Source organism: Gambusia affinis, linkage group LG13, assembly GCF_019740435.1.
Source record: "Gambusia affinis linkage group LG13, SWU_Gaff_1.0, whole genome shotgun sequence".
In the NCBI taxonomy this organism is placed as follows: domain Eukaryota; kingdom Metazoa; phylum Chordata; class Actinopteri; order Cyprinodontiformes; family Poeciliidae; genus Gambusia; species Gambusia affinis.
Window position 1 is genome coordinate 8,244,320 of NC_057880.1, and position 22,140 is coordinate 8,266,459.

At 40.0% G+C, this 22,140-nt stretch overlaps 1 protein-coding gene across 2 annotated transcripts in view; it reads right to left on the reverse strand.

The window, feature by feature from the left end:
• Positions 1–22,140, reverse strand: part of arid5b (AT-rich interaction domain 5B) — a 108,901-nt gene that overhangs the window by 80,075 nt on the left and 6,686 nt on the right. For both annotated transcript variants that reach the window (XR_006372474.1, XM_044135604.1), the window contains exon 3: positions 13,884–14,118. Coding sequence is in view for 1 of the 2 variants with exons in the window: in XM_044135604.1 (XP_043991539.1) it covers positions 13,884–14,118 (235 nt within the window). In the remaining variant the exon portion in view is untranslated. The remainder of the gene's footprint in view (positions 1–13,883; positions 14,119–22,140) is intronic.

Below are 22,140 nucleotides of genomic sequence, written 5' to 3' on the forward strand. Positions count from 1 at the left end.
GCAGCAGCTACTGTCGAGTGAGACCAGGACATGTTTGTGTCTTGTCAATCTGCTTTTGTGGGTTGATGGATTGGCCCTAAACGCTGTTTGCCGTCTGGTCTCCTGCTACGTCGTGACTAATGAAAGACTTCTGCTGGGTTTTGGGGGTCAATCCACTTATAGCTCAGTCGATTCTGAGAGCCGGGAGAAAAAAAAGAAGAAGAAAAGCAGAACAGAATGTGCAAATACCACAGGGAGCAAATTTAATAAACTGTCTTTTGGTTGCAGATGTACAAGTGCGTTCAGACTAAACAATCAACCAATAAGCTCTTCTGTGTCTCTGCTTGAGCAGGTCTGAAAACCTGCTTGACTCAGGTGAGGATACGCTATCTGCTATCGATGGACCTCTCTCATTTGTCCAGCTCAGACTCGACTGAGCAGCTGGGATCAGGGTTCTCTGATGTTGTCGGTGACAGAGGGAGAAGGAGGAATACGACAGGAGTCTCTTCGGCTCAGGCTGTAATAGACAACGTTTTCAAACCGCACACATCCCCTCTCCTGCAGAGTGAAATGGATGGCATGTTCGTCCTTAAATGTATCTTTAATGGGACAAGTTCCCGTTTAAGAAGTGAGTTCTGCAGGAAGGCTGGAGAAAAGGAGGGAGAGGGGGGGAAAAAAAACATCTTATCAGGAGATTGGGAATTGGGTCAGGCAAGGAATTACATGCCATTCTAGATCAAAGTTGCTGTGTGTATTTCCTCAAAGAAGGGTCCCTCATTATCAACTCAGACGTATTTCTCAGGGCGTATTCGGTGTAATAGGAAACATGATTTAATGTGTTTTCAAAAGAATGAAGGAAAGAGGAAAAAAAAAGAGTGTGGCGGGTGGAGGGGGGGGATATGAAGGAACATTTCTGGAGTCTATTTGGGACAGCCATGTTTCCCAACGGTAAAACAATAAGGCAGAAAAAACAGGCTTTGTTTTTGGAAAAGTTTAGAGAATAGTTGGTAACTTGTTTTGTTTAAGCCCAACTTTGATTCTTGTTATTACATAAAGCACAGAAACACCAAGCAATCACCCAGATATTGAATATTTATGATGACGTGACTGCCTTGTAATTCCTTTATTTCCTCTAGAAAAGAACCTGAAGCATGTCCTCTGTTAGGTTTTATAGCCATTATGACAGAAAAGGAGTCAAAATCAGAATCTGCACATCAGAGAGCAAATGAAACTGGATATTGGTATCAACCAGAGAAACAACAATCAGTGAATCTCCAATAAAGATGCAACTCCTTCAGGTTTCTTTTGTCAAATCTACGAGAAACAACAGAAATGACACCATTTGACTCGCATAAAACACTATTTTAGCACCACAAAGCTAATTCCCACAGAGCTATGAGCTGTAAACTTGGCATGCAGAAGATCAACTGAGCAATCTCTCAGATCCTGTGTCAGGTATTTCTGATTTTTTCCCTCCTCTTTTTTTAAAGACATGACTTCAGAGATGTAGATCATTTTTAGGCCAGACATTTCTGCATTTCTCTGCCAAACTCTGCAACCAGACATCAATATCAACTACAAGGAGGCTGAACATTGCATTTTTAATGTGAAAACATTCTCTATTTCTACCCATAATTTGGCCTCTGTGTAGGAAGACAGACAATAAAGCTACACTTTCTTCTTTAATTGCATCCGGCCCAATGCTCATATTAGCGTAGCATTTATTTGACTGGAGGATGTAGCAGTGTGGCAAAGAAAAGAGTGACATTAGCAGCCGACAACTAGTCGGCTCCCCAAGGGGAGACATTTCAGTCTGAGGCTTCAAGGCAGACGTTACAGATAGCAATATGTCATTAAAAACACCGCCATCTGTTCAGATTCCTTATTAATGTGTGGCAGACACAAAAGCAAACCCCTGAAATGCAATCTGTTGATTTATTTATTTATTTTTGCTTGCAATTAGTTGTGATTATACATTCTAACGGCGCCACAAAGAGAGAAAGAAACCGTTTTCCCTCCACCGTCGGTGGCGATCTTCATTTGAAGTCGCGTCCAGCACAAGCACTTTTCCACAGCGCTGCTGTCTATTTCAGGCGACACATTAAACAAGCAGGTAATTTCTGTCAAACTGCAGCCAGATAGGCTTTAAAAAAAACTAACTTTCATTGCTGATTACAAAATATGACCTCTGATGTGGCGAACCTCCACCCGCCACTGTGCTAACAGAGCTGTAATCACTGTAACACAGCAAACACACACAGCAAACACACACAGCAAACACACACAGCAAACACACACACTCATGCAGGGACTGTTGCCGCTCGTCTCTCTTTGCATGGGAAAGATAAGGAGTTCAGTGGAGAATAACTGCCAGCTGAGATAACAAGTTTATATGCACGAGTCATTCATGCAAAAACCCCTCTTATTGGTCGGGTTTATTGTGTTGGTAGCAACAAAACTGATTCAGTGAGTCATGGTTGGGAAAACGCTTGTGTTTGTGAACCAGCTTTTAGCAGCGTTACGGCGCCTCGCAAACACATTCATGATCCGTTTCATATTCTGTCCCATTAAAACCAAAAGCTTCAATGACGCTGGTCGGGATTTTGTTTGACAGACCAAAACAAACTGGGCAGCAGCACATCAGATACTCCGAATGTTAGAATTTCTTGGGTTGATTGCACTTTTTAATCGGGAGGCTGCAGAATAAAAGAAAATCATGAAAACGTTATATTATTATTGAATACTATGAGAGTGCGGTTAAATGCAATTTTGGAAACAAAAGGTATTTTAAAAAAAATTTTTTACAGCTAAATTAAATCTGAAAAGTGTGGCAAGCATACCTTTAAAAATTTACATCTATTTGCCTTCTCAAGATAAAATAAATTAAAGTTTGAGAAAAGTAATAAAATTTGGAAAAAAAAAAAAATTCATGTCATATGAATACTTTTGCGAGGCAACTGAGACATTAGCCTGTTGCTTTATATATATATATATATATATATATATATTTCTATTTATACCTGAATGATATGAATCTGTGGCTGAGCCTTTGTTAAATTTCAATAATCCTGTCTGACACACTGAAAGAAACAACTGCTTTCACTGATTTACAGGAAAGTCAGAGAGATAGAGAGAGAGAAAGAGAAAAATCCGACTGACTGAATGCTTCTCATTTTACCAAGTGCTCCTCAGGCCACCACGTAACAAGGAAACAGACTGACAGGTTGAGAGAGAAAGAGTACGGAGGAGCATCAATGATCTATTGTTTGCACCGAGGACTCTCTGTCCAACTCCTCTGGCAGTCGATAGATCAAAGAAAACCTAAATGCATTAAAGCAACTGCACCAAGACGTCTTCTAAATACAAATTACGTCATTTGTACGTCTTTGGCTTCATCAAACACATTAAGAGCAGTTATGGATCCAAGTAAGTGTGTGTGAGCATGCAGATATAAATACACGGGGAGACTCGCACAGAAACACAGCAAAAGGTCTGGAATCTATCAAACCCTCCATTACAATTACCTCTCAATGTGGGAAAAATGCAGTACCTCCGTGCTGGGAAGCAATCCCAGGCTAGAAGTTCTCCATTTATTGTGTTTACTACAGCTGACAGGCTGCCTCTGTGTCTGTACGCTGTTATTATTTACTGGTTAGGAGCCAAATGGAGATAATCTGCAAATCATGGCGCAAATATGAACCGATGTAGGAAAAATAAATGTGTTTAATTTATAGTTTATTATCCTCTTTACATGAACAGTTTAGCTTTTCGCTTGAGTGCAGTCCAATGTAGGAATACAGGACTGGCTCAGTTCTGCAGTGTGGTGAATTTTTTACAAATTAATGTGCCTTTCAATTATTATATCCAAACATAATGCAAAGAAAAGTGCAACAGAGAAGCCTTCGTAGGAAAATCTTTCTGTCATGAAGATTCAATTAGATACAAGTTCACTGGCGTCTCCAAGACATAACTCAATAATGTAAATCATGCTTATCTAATTTAACCAGAAATAGACGCGTCTGTGCTAATATTGTTCAGTATCAAGGTAAATAATTTAGTTATGTTAAAGCAACAAAAAGGCTTTCAATGTAAACACAATTTCAAAGAAGTTATAAAAGCTAGAAACATATGTGGTCCACGCGCTTATTTTATTGTACACTTTTTATAACTTTGATTATTTTAAATGTGTTTTTTTCCTGAGTTGTGCTAAGATGAGGCATCAGTTGACATGTTTTGTATCCTATTTGTCGCCAAAGGTGGAGAAAGATTTCTCTACAAGGCGACAAAGTAGAAATGATGCAAGATCTTTTCGAATATATATTTGTAACCTTCCTGCTGCGTGTGGAAATTAATTATTAATATTATTAATTAGTATTAGCCGCACAGGTGATGTCACACCCTGTGTGTGTAAGACAAAATACATTTACTATTAATTTAAAACAAAGAGAAAATTATTACAAAATTGATTTAGCATGTTAATCTAGTATTTAGCAAGGTTAGCATAGCTAGAGTAAAACTGATTTCTCTGTGTGTTTTTGATCAATCTACTTACTGTAAAAACAGTGTCGTTGAGAAAAGGACTCACTGAATCAGTTGTGTTGCTGGCAACACAATAAACTCGAGGGGTTTTTCTGTTGTGCAGAAAATCCAGTCTGCTGTCCTTCCATGTTGGTTTTAACCCTGATTATAACTGCCTATTTTAATAGTTCAAACTCCCAATATACTTCATGAATTAATAAAAACAGTGGCTACCGTCTTGGCACTACCACCGAAGCTAACATATACAGACTTCCTTATCTCAGTTAATCAGCGCTAATGTAACAGGAAAACATGTGAGAACTTTGAATGTCATTATGAAGAGGTGGCTTGTGGAAAAGGAATAATAAATCGGTGTCAATGTCTCTTTGCTTGAGATCTATTCATCACAAATATGTACCCCAGATAGTGAGCAGAAAATCATGTTTACTTTTCAAAATTGATTCTTCTGCATTGTTTTTTATTATCATCTCTTGACAAAAATTCTCATTTCCATCACTTTAGATTTGGACTTGGAAAATCTTGTCCAGGGTGTAAAAATCCAACATGGCCGCCCCGCGCATAAGAAGTGGTGAGAGCTGCAGCGATTTACAACTTCTTTGGTCTTCATCCACAACATCTGCTTGTTTGTATCCCACTACATCAACAGCAAAACGCTGTTCTGCAAAACCTCCGAATGAAAGCGCCGCTGCAGCATTTGAAGGCATGAAATGTTCTGCATTCTTAGTAGCTAATTATATCAATAGCAGTAGTTTGCCAAGTTTCTCAGGAAATCCACAGTCTTTTTAACTTGCAGCAGTAACACAGCTTTGGCGGATGTAGCACTGTTCCCAGAATCTACTTTTAACTCTTGAGATAGTTGCACTGCAGCACCTTTTAAAAATACATCCTCTAGCAGCATCAAATCAATGAAAACTAGCCGAACATTGACTTTGTAAACACCTGCGTTACATTTGTACCCTCTGCAGCCCTGAGTTATCTGATCGGAGGCTTGCTACAGCCAGTTCGAAAAGGGAAAGAAACAAAAAGCAGCTTAATGCCGCAGTTAAAATGGATTCATGAAGCAGATGGACTGGCAATCTCATAAAATATGCAGAGTTATTAACTGTACAATCTGTGATGTCTCGAGTGCTTACTGACTAAGACAGAATCATTCATATCTATCTGCGAGGAGCTGCAATGCAGGAAGAAACATATCAAGGGAGATGTACAAAACACTCAGCACTGAGAACGGCTTCCCAAAAAGACAGAAATAGAAATGAGTCGAAAAAGGAAAAAAAAAAACTCCTGGTTTGCTAAGATTTTAGTATGAGTCAGACTAACTGGAACAGACAGGCAATTTGTTTAAGGGAAAGAAGGCGAATGTTGCTAAATCAACTCGGATAAAACCTCATAATCGCTCCAGTTATTTGCTCAGTTTCTCAAGTTCTCCTGTGAAGGATGTTGTTGTTTTTATGTAAATATCTATGAATATTTGTTATATTTCTGAATTACCCTGCTCGTAGTTTGCATTCTGTAAATACTGTGCATCCCTTATTCTTATTTTTTTGTTTACCTTTATGTCAATCTGAATGTTTCAGTATTAACATGAATTTCCACAGCTGAGACAATAAAGCACATTCCTCTTCTGCTATTCTAATCCCTGCGTTTTTTTTTCTTTTTGTTTTTTTTAAGTAGAACCATTAAAAATATATGAATTTGCTTAAAAAGGCAGATGAGTCAGTCATGTGGAGGCACATCACTGCTGTTTAAAATGCCTGGCAGAGGTCACATCAATAGCATCTCTGTTGCTTCAGACCTGACTAATGGAGAGAAGAGAGACACAACTGTTGTTTCAACCCTCCCTAATGGAGAGACGGAGCTCTTTATTTCCTCTGAGGCATTTCTTATTGTTTAACCATCCACCAGCCTTAATCCCACCTCTCTCTGCCGCCAAAAAAACTCCCAAAAAACATTATGTGACATTCCAGAAATAAAATAACACAAATAATTGATGAACACAGGGATTCGAAAAAGTCAAATGTGATTACAGCATTCAGCGTAACAGGATATGGGGTGGTCTTTCTCTTTCTCTCTCTCTCTCTTTCTTTCTTTCTCCTATTCAAATTCGAGGCATGCTCAAACATCTAATAGATTTTTCCACCCCGGCACACAATTTACTGCTTACAGATTTAGAATTCGCTGGCTTCCGGCCAGGCCACAGTCAGAGGGGAATTAATGATATGAGCGCATCAGTGAGGAAAAACAGGCCGTGATTCTCTCTCCTACAGGTCTGAGCATAATGAAGAAGCCATAAACTCCAAAACTGGGATAGAAAAATATAAATAAATAAATAAAAAGCATGCCAGGGAAGAGGGGAGGGGCAGGAGAGGCGCATAATCAATACAAACACTCCATTAAATTACTTCAAAGGGGATTTTGGACAGTTTCTTGAATTAGTTCTGCAGGGAAGGAAAGAAAAAGCAGAAGGAGAAGCAAATATGTCTGAAGGGGTGGAAAGCAAACAATACAATCTGCTCCATACTCTGCATGGAGGAGTACAGGGGAAGTGGATTTGCAAAAAATGTGGTTTTCTCTCTCTGTCAGAGTCACAACATGGCATTGCTCTCGCAAAGCGACGTAAGATAACCAAAGCGCGCGTTATCTTACGTCTATTCCAAGAAAGCCCTCAGCTCCTCCTCACGTTGCAGTAGGAAGCAAACAAAACAGCAGCCTCACATGTGACGGTGGCTTCAAGAGTCCTGAATGTTGTTCTGTAGCGTCACCAGGACAAGACAACCAGGAAAAGAAAGAAAAAAGGAAAAAGGTGCCAGCTCTCTGTTTTTCTTACCGCAACTTTCTGCCCACATAAACACCTCTACGGCGCTCAGAACAGCCTCAGAGGAGGGGCTGGATCTACCTGCCACATCAAATTGAAATGTTCCGAGTGAAATATTGTCTGGATATCAACGCGGGCTAGTCTGGCAACATCTATCAGATGTTGCGTCAGAGAGGAAAATACAGTGGTTTTCTTCCTAAGTGAGCGAGGCTGGGAGGAATCTGGAGAGAGGCCTTCGCCTCAGTGGCCTGTTGCGGCTTCAAGCTCGCTCAATGCAATCGACGAGCTGAGGCAGGATCAAATGCACTAAACACGGGTCTGAATTTAAGCTTAAGCGACTGACTCTCGATGCAAAGCATAAAGACGCTAACAAGTGGATTTGCTCCACGGTTATCTTCCCCAATACGTGCGCTGCCACACTGAAATGTACCCAAAAGCAACAGTGGATGGCCTACAATAACTGGAAAGCTCAGGATGTATTAAATCCCGTGTTATTTTTATGTGTGCTGCCTCTGGCTACCTAACCCGCTTGCCAGCCCTGCACAGGTGCCAACAGGCGCATCTCGACAGATTAAATTACCATTAAAAAGTTACTTTCAGTAGTTAATGTAAAATGAATGGACTCATTGAACAGCGAAGCGCTTTAAACGTTTGCTTTTTGCTCATTCTGAATACTATAAACTTGGAATATTGGATCAAATCAACTGAAAAAGGATATGTTATGACACATGCAGTCATGGGGAAGACTGCTGACTTGACTGATGTCAAACAGACAACTACTGAGATATTTCACAACATTTCAGCATGTGAATGTGTTGTGAAGGGCGTTCGACGTCTTCTGGACTTGACAAAGCGCTATCAAAGTGCAGGTCATTCACCATCTACCTCAATGAGGGAAAACCACAAAGATTCTCTGCTAAAGAAGTTCACATGACACTCTTATTGAAGCCCTTTGATGGGAAATTGTGTGGAAGGAAAAACCGAGCATACTCACAACCAGAAGTAGATTTAGAACCAAAGCTCAATCAAGACTTTTCTGGTTTATTTGTTCTTTTTTGGTCTTCTTTTGGATTTTCTGGTTGGATTTGAAGTTCTTTCTTCTTTCTGCGTGTAATGAGTGAATGAGTTTAACTTTCTGAATCAAAGTACTGACATAAATTCACTTTTCAAGGTCTAATTACACCTTTAAACGCTGCCTAATAATAGTCTGTTGGATGAATACACATAAGAATAAATTGCATATCTTTCACATATTTATATCAAGCACTGTCTATACCACAAAGACCCAGCAGAAGTGTCAAAAGGGTCATTTTAATTTTAAAAAGTACCGCTAGCTTTAGAGCCACATAATGTACTTTAACCTATAAAAGAAACAGGTAATGGCATTGTTTTCGTAAGAAAAAATATTTCAAACATAACAAAATATAACAAAATAAAGCCGGGTAAAGCCAAACACCCTTCAAGGATTAAACACACATGAGGAGATCCAACATGTGGCTGCCACTGAGCCCTGCTAGCTTACAGCGAACCTTCAAGGAGAAAAAGATAAACTTGTTCAGCCAGTGACAAAATGGGGAATCTTACCAATTCAGTTCAGCGGGATGAATGATAAATGTTTACAAGTTCTCTCCGTGAATAGCGCTGTTTTCTCTGGTCGCTCTGATTTTTCTCCCGGAGAACAAAAAAAAACAAAAACAAACATGCGTATTTTATCAATTGGAAACTCTTACTTGTGCTATGATAACAATAAATGTCTTGATGTTTGTCTCTGAAAATACTCAGTAAGTAAATCATGAAAAAAGTTTAATTTTTTTTGTAAAAGTGAATAACAATAATATTAAATCCTCTGATAGGTTGTCTGAACCCTTACTTTCCAATAGATATCACTAGGTCAGATAACTGCAGTTTTATTGCTATATTTTACAAGCACCAGTATAAAACACATCCTTTTTTTTTTCTTTTGCTATTTTTGCTACACAGATGCATTTTACTGTTTCAGTATTTTCTCAGAAACCCCTGATCCCTTGCCGCGCTGAGCCACGAGCCAGCTACAAACGACACCTCAGGTGAGGGCAGAAGTCAACACCATCGATGTTGCTGAACAGAGGAGTCAAAAGCTACGACCTTTTATGATCCCCCCACATCATATCAGGTTCACAATGGGTTCACTGGTTTGCACAAGGAAGGTTTGAAGTGAAGAAACAACTCGACGGAGGGCGGCGGGGGAATAAATCACTGAGGCATTTTTAGAGGGCCAGCCATCTTTTGTGCTATTTATTTATTTAATTTAATTTCATCAGCTGTATTTCTCCCAGCACACATCAACAAAGTGTATCAGAAGATCCAGCTCTCAAACGCTCAGCCTCGCAGTATACAAGCAGAAACCAATTTCAGCAGGCAGCAATGAAAAAAAATAAAATAAAATAGAGAAGAGAATCAGGCCAGTCCTCTGGGGAGAAATAGAGGGGCAGAATGTAAACTTCCCTGGCAAACCATCCCTGGTGGATTGAGCTGTAAAAAGAAGCTCTGAAAGCTCAGAACAGGACAAGATAAACTGAGCGGACAGTTTGCATTACCTGATTAAGTGAATCACATTACAGATTACGCAAGGAGTGCAAAATACAATACAGCACACTCAGAGCTCTTGTGGAACAAAGTCGTCTTTGAGTTCTGGAATTTGCCGGATGCTAATGAAGTTTATTCAATTGGAGTATAATGAAATCAAGTGTACCTTAATTTGCTTGCTGAACTACCAGAATCTGAATATTGATAGAAATGCTAGTTTTCTATCTCAGCACGTATCTGTTATGTTTTAGAGTACAGTTAATGAATGCCAGTCAGACTAAAGTGGGATTATTACATTTTAACTAAAAGGTTTTAATGGGAGTGCATCTTTCTTCTGTTTGAGTTAAATTTTGACTAAAAGGAGACTTATTCTTATCTGTTTAAACCTCAATCTCAAATACATAAAAAAAATCCACTTTGTAGCATTTTTATTGTCAGTTTATACCTATATTTATAAATCATTTTTCTAAGTAAAAAAGTGTTTTTTTTTGTTTTGTTTTTTTTTTTTTTTATTTTATCTTAAAATGAATAAATACATAAAGGTGCTGCTTCTGGACGAAAAATAATTACCGGTAATCAGCTAAAAACGACTACAGAAATTTGTCGACAGATAAACTGGAGAAAAAAAATTACCAGTGGCAACCCGACTACCCGCAAACGTTAAGATACAGCTCAAAAGGATCGAAACAATCAAATGTCAAAAAATGCAGACAAGATGGTTGGCAAAGATTCATCAATAATCAGAATGATTAATGAATAATGACAAAGCATTTCTATGCTACAAGTGTCAGAAGAGATAAAAACAGCAGTAAAAAAAATTAGATCTTATCATATTAGTTGCTTTTGCTGCTCAGGTTATTTAACTCTGTTGAAATGGTCATTTACTCAACTCACTGTCAGGGTCACAGAATCGCTCCAACTGTTTTGTTTTGTTTTTCATTTTATTTTGTGGGTTGGAAGCGAAGAAACTGTCCAGAGTCAAACTGCTCCTCTATTGTCGCTTAGGCTCAGCACAGAAGTTTCTGTTTGGATCATTGTCCCGCTAAAAGACCCAAACAAGAGACATCATTTAGAATCTCCTGATACGTCAAAAAGGTTTATGATGTAATCCACTTACGAACAGAGTTAGCAGGGTCGTAAAGAGTCCCAATATGTGACAGATACCCCTCCGCACTCAACAGTGTGGATCCTTCGCACCAAACACAGGTGGAGACCAAAACAGTTCCAGTAAAAGTTCTGTAAAATTTATCGGTTTACGTTTATGACGGTGTAAAAATTTGAAAAGATGCTTTTTTCTGAAGTTTCTCCTAACTAAGCAGTTGACAGGAACTTTGATCGACATATCAACAATCACTTAAGAAAATATGTTTATTTTATTTCAAATAGATTGTGCAGTTTGAGAAAGCATATTTCTTTCTTAAAATAGGATTTGAAAACTGTTCTCTAACAAAAAATAAGTCAGTGTGAAATGAAGCTACTGCAAAAACAAAAGGAAATTATCTGAAAGCTTTCACCAACTCCTTTACTGGTGTTGGAAACAAATTTGTCAGAGTCTGTCTTTTTAGGAAGTGAAGATTATTTCAGCTACATCGGTGAAACCGTTCTTGCATCCAGAGCTGTAATTTGAGTTACGACACCGACTATTTCCACCTTGGAGGCTTCGGGGAGCTGTGAATGGTGCAGAACTCGAGGCGAAGGTCACTCTAATTAAATATTTTAAACAGCCATTCATTTCCAGAGACAACACACAGCAGAACTCTGCTTCTTTATTATCCCTCCATTTTCTGAAGAACAAAAGAAATGTCCTCCGACGCTTTTTACCCACATTTGGTTTTTATATTTAAGAAATGCTTAAAACAAATGGACAAGAGTGCATTTCAATAACAATGGCAAAAAGCCAGGGAAACTTACGACACACTTGGAAGAAGAAATAACAAAACACTGTTCCCCCTCAATAACAATGGCACATTTTATTGCTCTTTAGCACACAATGGTTTTCTGTGCAGATTGTGGTTTTGCTGCAGTATCCTGTTATGGGGAACAATCCAATTCTTCTTACATAGCTACACATCAGCCCAAGAATAACAATCAGCAAATGCATCACTCAAGGAATAGAGTCACTTCAGGCTAAAACAAGAAGAAAGAAAGAGAGAGAGAAAGGGAGAGAGAGGGAGAGAGACAGGGAGAGCACAGATCTAACATAAAAATCAGTTTAGAGAATGAGCCAACGTATTACACAGAATTAGACATTCAGCAACAAGATGCTTTAAGGCTACGTTTCTATCTGATCTGCTCCTGCTGCAGCATGAATATTTCATCTCAGAAGTCGGCAGCGTTGCAGTGGCATATTTCATATTTTCTATGCAAAACACAGCGCGCAGAGCAGCGCTCGTTTGCCACGATGAATAAGTGATCCGCTTCCCAAAAACTCTCCAACACTCCCCTCATATTGTTGCACTGTCAACAAGCGACGCAGCGAGCAAACAAACAAACGAGTGCACATCACTGATTGTCTGCGCATCACATGTGTGCATCTGTTCCTATCAAATAGTGTGTTTGCGTGCATGTGTGTCTCTTGTGCCCCTGCCAGAATCCAAGCCCGTTCTGCTGAGTGGGCAGATTTTCTGGCGGAGTGTCCCATCGGAGTGACAAGTGCATTTAGAAACAGCCTGATGGAGTCATTAGCGGCAGCGCTGCTCATTAGCAACATAGGCACACACACGCGCACGCACATATTTGCAGCAACAATAGTGTTATCATCAGGTTATTGCACCGACAATGGTTAAATCTATAAAATCTAGCCGCACATTTAGAGAACGCAGAGATATGGAACATAATACCGCTTAAAAAGCAAGCTGACAAATCTATTTATGTGAGCATGCAATTATAGACACACACTCCCAAGCAAATTCACGTCGTATTGATTACTGGAATAACAACAAAGCATTCATTATTGATCATCTTGTCCTTTTTGCGTATGAGCTTCATGCAGCATTGAGTAATCAAGGGCAATACAGCAGGAGACACAAACACACAGCTGCTTCTCTTAGTGGAGCAGAAAAAGTTACACAAGTCATCAATTAATCCACATTTTGTGCAGAACAAGTCAAACATTTATAAACCTTAAACAATGACTTATCACAGGGCCAGGAAGCAGAAATAACCCTGCCTTGAATCTTTGTGGGTAAAATCTCTTTGACCTCACAAAAGGCAGCATAATCAAGAAGGTATTTTTAGCATGTTTGATAAGTTGTGTTACACCATCTCACTGAGCATAAGGCATTACATCACAGCCATGTGAGAGAGTGAGTGGCAAACAGCTTCAAAGAGAACATAATGTTCCTTCTGAATTATTAGACTCAAATGCCAGAGTTTCCTATTTGCATTGAATGAGTCATCTTCTGCTTTATTGTGCGACTGATTCATGGCTAAAAACTACAGCGAGAGCCCAAGAGTCAAGAATGAAGCGTTAACAGGCACTTAATGGCACGAAGTACGGGCTGAATACACCAGCGAACCATTCAGACGCGCACACACAAACACACGCACATACAAACACACCCACATACACACACATCAATGATCCTCTAATCTGCACAGATAATTATCACACCTGAACTGATGGCATCAGAGGTGCTATAAACTGGAGTTTGATGTGACTACTTTGGAAGTGTAGCTGCTATGTTTCCCAGTCAGAAAACAAAGTAGTTGCGCTCCATGTGATCATAATATGTGGGCAAACTGGCAACATTTACCTCCAGCCTGCGGCTATTAGCTAAACTCTTAGCTCATTATACCAGAAACAGCTACAAGCTGATGAATTACTCCAGTCAAGACAACACTTGTTAAACCAAGCAAGGAACAATAAACACGATGTGATTTATGGCGAGCAACGAAAGCAAATGCATAAACATGACGACACAGGGGTAATGGGGACAGTGCCGCACACGTCGTCTGGGCCAGCGGAGACCCGGGAAATGCTCACCTAGCTGCGCCCGCTCCCTCTGGACATCCTTGAAGTTGAGGCCGCTGGTCAGCGTGCTCTCCCTGTAGCGGTGGAGGGCCTCGCGCCGCCCGTTGGTCCCCAGCTCGCGGAGCACCGAGGGTTTGAGCGGCTCCACCTTCAGACCGTTGGCCCATCCCGAGAAGTCCGGTACCGTCCACTTCACCAGGTCCTGGAGTCGCACGATCACCTTCTCGGACACGGCGATGACCTCGTGCTGCAAGAGAGTTGGGAGTTGGGCTGTTAGACCCGGCAGGCAGCTCAAATTGTGATACAGTTTATCCGATAATGAAAGCTAGCGAATGGTGAACGTGCAAAAAATAAAAATAAATTAAAACAAACTTAAAATGAATCCATCTCGAGTTGCAGTGTCATCATCTCACTCCAAAAATAATCCATCACTTCCTTATTCAACATAACATCAAAAAGATTATTCCTCTTGGTTCTGCTTCAAAATGGGAAAGACAGGAGAACATGCTGTTTAAGGAAGCAGCTACAAAATAATAATAATAAATAAATAAACAGCTCCTGACCTGCGGTTATCCCTATCTGGAGTCAGAGCAATAAGTAAAATGTAAAAACATTGGAAGCACCTGAAAATGACAAACCTGTTACTATCCTGAAAGAAGGAGGCGCAAAAGTCTCCATTATGACCATTTGAAGCTACCTATCAAGCAGCTGTTTAGGAGAAATTAAAGTAGAAGTCGTTTCTGTCCTACTATCACAAACGTTAATGTGCAACGTTTTCCACATTAAATTTTGATATTAGCTTCTACCATGTGATTTGATCAGATGAACTTTGGGATCCAGAACATGTTTCACTCTGCGTTTGTGCTACTGGAATAAATATTAATATCTAATCAATATAATTAACTTAACTATGCATGTTGATAAATGTAGATAACACTATTCTTAAAAAAAGAAATCCCAACAGAATCTCACAAGAAAAACTATGGATAGCCTACATAGCAACGTTTTTAGACAAAATATTAAAATATAATGGTTCAAATATTACAATACTGAAGTAGTTCCCAATTAAAATATAAATTTTATTATCCCTCATCCTGGTTGATGAAATTATTGAGACTGTTGCTTACAGCGATGCATTTTAAAGATTAACCACATGTTTGAATATGTGATTAGAATTGCTTATTACAGCCTGATATAGCATTTAGTTGCAGTGATTCAGCCGCAGACTGTAAGGCGGAAATAATTAGGGTCAAAAGTTTGGTAAAACCGGGTATGAAATCAGAACATCATCGGTAAATGAAAGACGACGAACGGACCGTCGTCATTCATCAACTAAATTAGCATGAGCACCGAGCGGCACCGCGGCCGGCTGTGGGACGCACATTAACGTAAGTAAATTACAGCGGCATGAATATGGATGATGTGGGTGATTGCTGAATTGGATTTATGTCGGGGAGTTAAATCAATGTCAATGAGGACGCCGCTGTTTTGAGACTTTCTGATTAGCATTTAGGAAGTTGGGCTCCTGATGTTCGAGACGCGAACGCCTTCGGAGTTTGGAGAAGCAGATGAAAATTAAACTTATTAGGGAATGAATAGACGGCGATATTGTGTGGACACGGCGTCTGTAGTGCAAGGTAGAACTTCAAATATAGACATAAATGTGTCACTCTGGAATGGAGAAATGACTTTAAGCACAGTACTTCAGTCAGTTCGGTTAGCTTACTAAATAAGATTTACTCTCTCTTCACTGTGTGGGTTTAACCTCCATTTTTTTTTCTCCTGAGGTTGATTCAGCTCCTTTAATAACTCTCAAAGTCGAACAACTTCAAGACCAGCGGAGTGGGGAGGCAGCAAAGACTCTTAAATGTGTTTCCATTTGAAGAGCTAATGGCTGAAGTGCTTGTTACCAACAGAATGGAGAGGTTTTGCTGCAAGATGGCTATTACAGAAACAGGGAAATCTGGAGGACAGATGTCTGAAAAGGCTGAAACACAGAGCAGGTCTCTGATGTTTACCTTGGTTATCTCCAATTTACCAGGCATCTGTCTGGCTTTGTGCATTTCCCCTCAAAGAGCTTGTGTACGACTGACATTAAAATAACATTCATTATGTTATATTTATGTGTGTAAGTAGAGGGTGTGCACTCAATAAAGCTGCAATCAAGCAGTCTTCTGTAATCAAAAAGAACAACCCCGCTGTAAATCCTTCATTTTAGTCTTAAAATGTTAGGATCAGCGTTATTTTTCTGCTTTTGTTCTTTGTTTTGATTGAAATATTTTAGCGTTCCTGTTTTTTTTTCTCTCTCTCTCTCTCCCCAACAACATTCTAAAAACAAACACATGTCTTCTCAGCGTTTCATATTCTCTCTGAGTGCTCCGTCTATACAATTACCCATATTCAGTTCTCACATCATCTCCAACTACAGGCATATCAAATCCCAAACAGTTGGAGACAGTATTTCCTTATAAAGCAAAAGCCTGCGAGGGATAGCTTGATATAGCTGTGCCTCCCTCACTAAGTAAAAACATCAAACATGGGTTTTTGGTCGTCTTATAATGAGCTGTCTTCAGCTGTCAAGTGGTGGCGGGTGGTTGTAACCGGCTTTCCGTGCATTGAAAAACTGACTGCCGCAAAAAAAAAAAAAAAAAGCAGGCCATGTGAATAAAGCAGAACAATGGTAAATAGCATTCAGCCTGCAGCCAAAAAAGCCACATTGCTCTGTTTCTCCACAGAATTTATTCACTGTACTTTGATGCAATCTGTTGACTGCGCATAAAGAAACCAAACGTTTCAGCGGCGTCTATTTAAAGCGGAGATAATAGAATGAGATTCAACATTAAACCCTGAAGAAAAAACTAAACTAAACAAACAAACAAAAAAAATAATAAGGCGATTGCTTTTATATTAATCCGCTGAAAGATGCGATGATTTGCGAGCGTGTCAACAGATCCTGTTTGGGGACTTGTTTGGCTTAAGAGCACAAAACACAACAGGTGAGCACAATTCAGCAGCTGTCAGCACAGTCTCCAATATAATCAGTCTATGAAGTAAGCTGCAGCGCTGAAAAAAAAAAAAAAAAAAAAATCAGCTACCATAAAACAATTCGTTATGTTCTGAGACTACTTTCTCTCTCTCTCTCTTTTCTTTTTTTTTTGACGCTACAAGCCAAACTCAAAGTGGTTACAGACGGAGAGCTATAGAGAGCAGGAAGATGATAAATGATTTGTGGCTTGCATAGGACATGAGATTTGGTTGAGAAATATGTAAATAGTGGAGAATTAAGAAACTTTTCTGCACACAGTTTCTGAGAACGAGGCCGGCCAAGTCGGTTATTGAGAAAGAATTACAATAACATTATTGCACCAACCCGAGTTACCATCATGCATACAAAAACACAGAAGTGGCACTGCGACCAGATGATTTTTATTGTATCGCCACAATCTTTTTATTGGTTTGAAGTACGAAAGAGAACCAAAATAACTTGTCACTATCAAAATGGTTTAAATATGGAAACAATGAGGCTGGGGATTTGAGAACTGCAAATATTTACATTTCTAAGACTTTCAGTGAAGTATTTTCAGATGCTTAAAAGGTTTATTTTTGTAGTTCATTCTAAAGAAATACACACTAAAAAACTGCTTGGAAAATGTGGCACAATTTGGGTTATTTAGTTAACCAAGTCCTTAGTGAAACTTGGACCAACAATGCCTGGGCTGATTTAACACAACATATTAGGGTTATTGGTTTAACTCTGCACAGTGGAGTTAGGTTACTAACCCAGAAACAGCTGCTCATTTGAGGGGGATGCTATGCCTATAAATTTGCAGCTGCAGCCGCACGCCCTAGCTAAACAGCCCTATAAACTGTTTGGAAAGACAGAAAAATCGACTTTATTAAAATTCTATCTCTCTGTATAAAAGAGAAGAAACATTACCTGTCCATACAGAACAGCTCTTCAAATGCAGAGAGCTGAGCTGGAACTAGCCTGTGCAAACAAGCTCAGATAGACGGCTAATGTTAGCTTAAGTGCACTAATTGGTTCTCCGGTGTTAAATAGCATCATCAGCGCAACTCATTGACATCAATGTTATCATGCAGCATATTCTCACATCTAAATATTTATTATTCTGTTGCACTTAAAATGCTCAGTGAGTCATTCAGCTGTTTACTTCAAAACAGCACTCTGAAGAATAATTATGCTGCTTCTAAGTCTCTTCTATGACACAACAAACTGCATCACAGTTTCTGACTCAAAGTTTGAGTGAAATTTTCCCAACATTATAATCCGAGCTCTAGTTTAAAGAAACGTCACAACAGTGTTTAATTGTTGTTGATTTTTTGGGGGGTTTTTTAATATTGAAAATAATAATCAACAACTTGAAGGAAATCACTCTGATTCTCCTGAATTTATCAGACGACTAAATGTCTCAGCTCTAGACATCCTGTAATTTATCCAAGATGAATCATTCCAGCGGCATTTCAGCGTGCACCGCGGGGGGTCCGCGACTCGCTTCTTGGATTTTGAGCTTCAAAGATGCGGCTTGGAAACTCTGGGACATGCCCCTATGTAAATGCCGCCCATCCACACTGCGCTGTCATTTCCAGTTAGGCAGCTGATAGTTCAGCAAAGTGGCGTCCGTTACACACAGCCAGCGGGGCCATTTGATAATATAGGTCAGAGGACTGCAACCTCGCAGCCAAGGGGTGACATAACACATCAGCAACACACTAAACACAAGGGTGCCAATTCAGTAACCCTAACTATGCAAATAAACCAAAGGGATTTGTACACTCCAGATCCTGAATACGTTATTATTGTGTTAGAGTCATTTTGCCCCAGGTACAGAAATAAACAGATGCACTGATTAACTGTTGCCTTTATGGTTGAGTTAAAACGCAAGGCAACATAAGCAGCTAAATGTAACATCCTGTACGCGTGCTTCTATCAATAGTTCATGGTGTTACTGCAGCAATGTGAGATCTGCACAATCATCACCGAGTGCATTTGTGGAGTATAAAGGACTGAAAGTAGAAACTGACTGACTTTCACTGGAATGCTGGTTCCAGCTCTACAGCAACGTCATTGAAATTCCACTCACGAAAAAAATCTACATCTTTCAGCAGAGCTGTGCACAAATTAGTGTGTTTGCGAGGAGCCTTATCTTTTTTGATCTTTATCATATTCTTTTGGGCAGAATAAATATTTGATGGGTTTAAAACATCTTTTTTTTTTTTTGGAAGAATCTAGGTTTCGTGTTGAGTATTTAAATTCAAGTTTAACCAGATAAGTTATTTACGGAATGTCAAATGCCCCTTATAAAAACAGTAAAATAGACCTATAAATTATCACCGTACTGGAAGACAATAACAAATCCAGCATCATTCTCCTGCCATTCTGCACATATAAATGTTTCCCTCCATTGCTCAAATTGTGCATAAAAAAAAAAACAATACAAGAATAATTTGGAATGCAACTCAAATTATTGCCACCCACCAACCTCTGACAGCATGTCACCCTGGGTGATGAGCCATATGCTACCAATATGAAAGACAGTCATGCATAAGAAAAGACTGAAGCTTTCTGTCACTTCTAACTTTTTGGTTTCGACCATCTTTCATATGCATACAGCCAGATAATCGCCACAGATGTTATCTTTATCTCAAGTGACAATTTCCTCATCTGATGTGTTCAAACAAAACCAGGACATCTTTCAAAGAGGAAGCGCCTTGTCATGCACTGATATTGGCCGCAAGTTAAAATGCAGTCCAACTAGTCCAACATTCTCAATAGAACTGATTTCTCACCATTGCTGAACTTCATTTTGACCAGACCTGACGAATTGGATCAGCAATTAAAAACATCTGAAATTTCATATTGAGCAAACATAGCTGACAAGACACTCAGTTTAGTGAGTCGAGGGGTGCTGAAGCTCAGTGGGTGGGTGTCTTTCTATACTCTGGGTACACACACGCACACACACACACACAGAGGACTCCTGACATGCTGCAAAGGTTTCAGCCTGCTGCCTCTGAGAGGTCAGCACAGGAATTCCTAAGGCCATAGGAGATTAGTAATTGAGTAATGGACATGGTGACATGGACAATGTAGACAGAGCAGGATAAGCAGAGCAAAGGAAGGAGGGAAGAGAAAACGAGGCTATGAAACACAATATGAGTTCATTATCTGTCTCCCCTCCCCATGGCTGACCTTGACTGCAGTGTCCCAAAACAAACTTATCTGGGAATTAAAAAAGAAGCTCCAGGAAGTGTGCCAGGGACAATCGGCTCAGAATATATTTTGTTGAGACTGCTTTCAGACTCCAAGGAGTTCAAGGTGCACCATTTAAAGCGGGTGAGAATGATTCTTTGCCGCGATGCACTGCCTAATTTGTGCAGCGTATTCATATATGCATAAAAGTTGCTGCATATCGACGGGGGCGCTGCCGAACTCATCTTTTATTCACCGATTCCATTAAGAGATTGCTGTTACACAAGCCGTGGTGATATATGAACTTAGCATTCTTCTGCAGCATTAGCAACGGCAAGAAACGGCGAGATAAGAGGAGTTTTCAAAGCCCTCCTGAAAGTGGGTGAGGCATTCATCATGTAAGGTGACACCGCAGCAAAAAGCTGTGTCAGCCCCGCTTGAATCACTGCAGCCTTATATGCTTCCATTTTAGCGGGACGCGATGAAGACGGAGAAAAGAGGCGATGCGTGCCCAAGAGTTCACAAGTGAAGAATTAAAAAAATGTCGACTGGATTACTGAGCAGGGGCTTCCCGTCTGTGGCTGCATCGGCGGATATAATAATGATCCACTGTAGCCGGAGGCATTGGAGTCATGCATCAAGGCAAATGTTTGCCTGCTCAAGTGGTTAGCGAATGACAAAGTGGAACAAACCAAGCTAAGAAACGCCGAACATCTCGGGCGTGTTGACAAACATGCAGCGCTGGAAACATGTTATTACTTAGACTGCGAGAAAAAAAAAAAAAAAACCGACAAAAAAGAAAGAAAATCTTAATGTTTGTGGGACTTCTTTTTCATTGCCTTTGAAGTCTCTGCTATTACATTTTAAAAGGTTTTAAATTACACTATTCAAAATAGCTGGTAATAATTTACATGCTATTTCAGCAATGGTGAGGAATTCACTGGAGGGCAGTGTGCAGAGTTAATGACTTGTTCTGCAGCAGGAGGAGGCATGCACGCGCACACACACAGTGTGTAAAAAAAAAAAAAAAAAATTCTACTCCACAAAAATTACTGCCATTGTTATCTGAACATGGGGACATTTGTTTTAATGTGCAGGCTGGACATAGTAAAAAAAATAAATAAATAAATTAAAAAAAATCTGTAAAAATCTCCCATCTCACATTTACGCTCCAGCCATTCTGCACAACGACCTTCTCCATCCAAACGCTGCATATCAAAGCCACTTAGACTTAACTCAACAGTGTCCCAGATGACCAAAATTATTTGCTTGCCCCCCCCCTTAGGAGAAAACTAAAATCAAAGAAGCAGCAAATGAATGCAATCTAATTTCCCCTACAAGCTGGCTTTGCGAGCACCAGAACACATGTGTGGACTCCTGCCATGTGCTGAAGAAATGGCTCTGGATGCATGCCAAAGTGTTTTCCACAGCAATCAATACCGGGCCTACTGCTGCAGTCCCCCTGCCTGTCGGCGTGTGTGTGTGTGTGCGTGTGTGTGTGTGTGCCAAAGCCTTGTCAGCTACAGGGACAGAACAGAGGAGAGGAGAGGTCAGATGAAATCAGAGGTGATGATAATAGCACATTAATATAACATGATCCAGGAATATTCTCCGCAGATGCAGAATTCCCATTACGAGAGCGGCCCTCCTATTATGCTGCATATGCAGTAAACGCAGGATATGCAGTGAAAAGATAAGAATAAGCAATTATGAGAGCCTGAAGGAGGAGTGTACATTAAGTGGGTGTTGTGTGTGTTGAGCTGTTATCTACAACAGCTCTGTCCAAAAACAGAAAGTGTATTACAGCCAGGCGGGCGAGCAGAGGAGGGGAGAGAGGAGGCGGGCCATTTGGTGTGACAAGAAATATTGTGTCACTTGGTGAGCTTTAAAACACATGTGACTGTTTAGTCAGTGGCAGTTTGCAGGCAGGCAAATAGAGCAAAAGGGCCCCAACAGAGGGTTTGTCATAATGGGTGAGCAACCCGACACAAAGCCTGTTTAAAGACCAAGCTGGCCTCAACTGGTGGAGGTAAACACTGTCGGTCAGGCTGGGATACA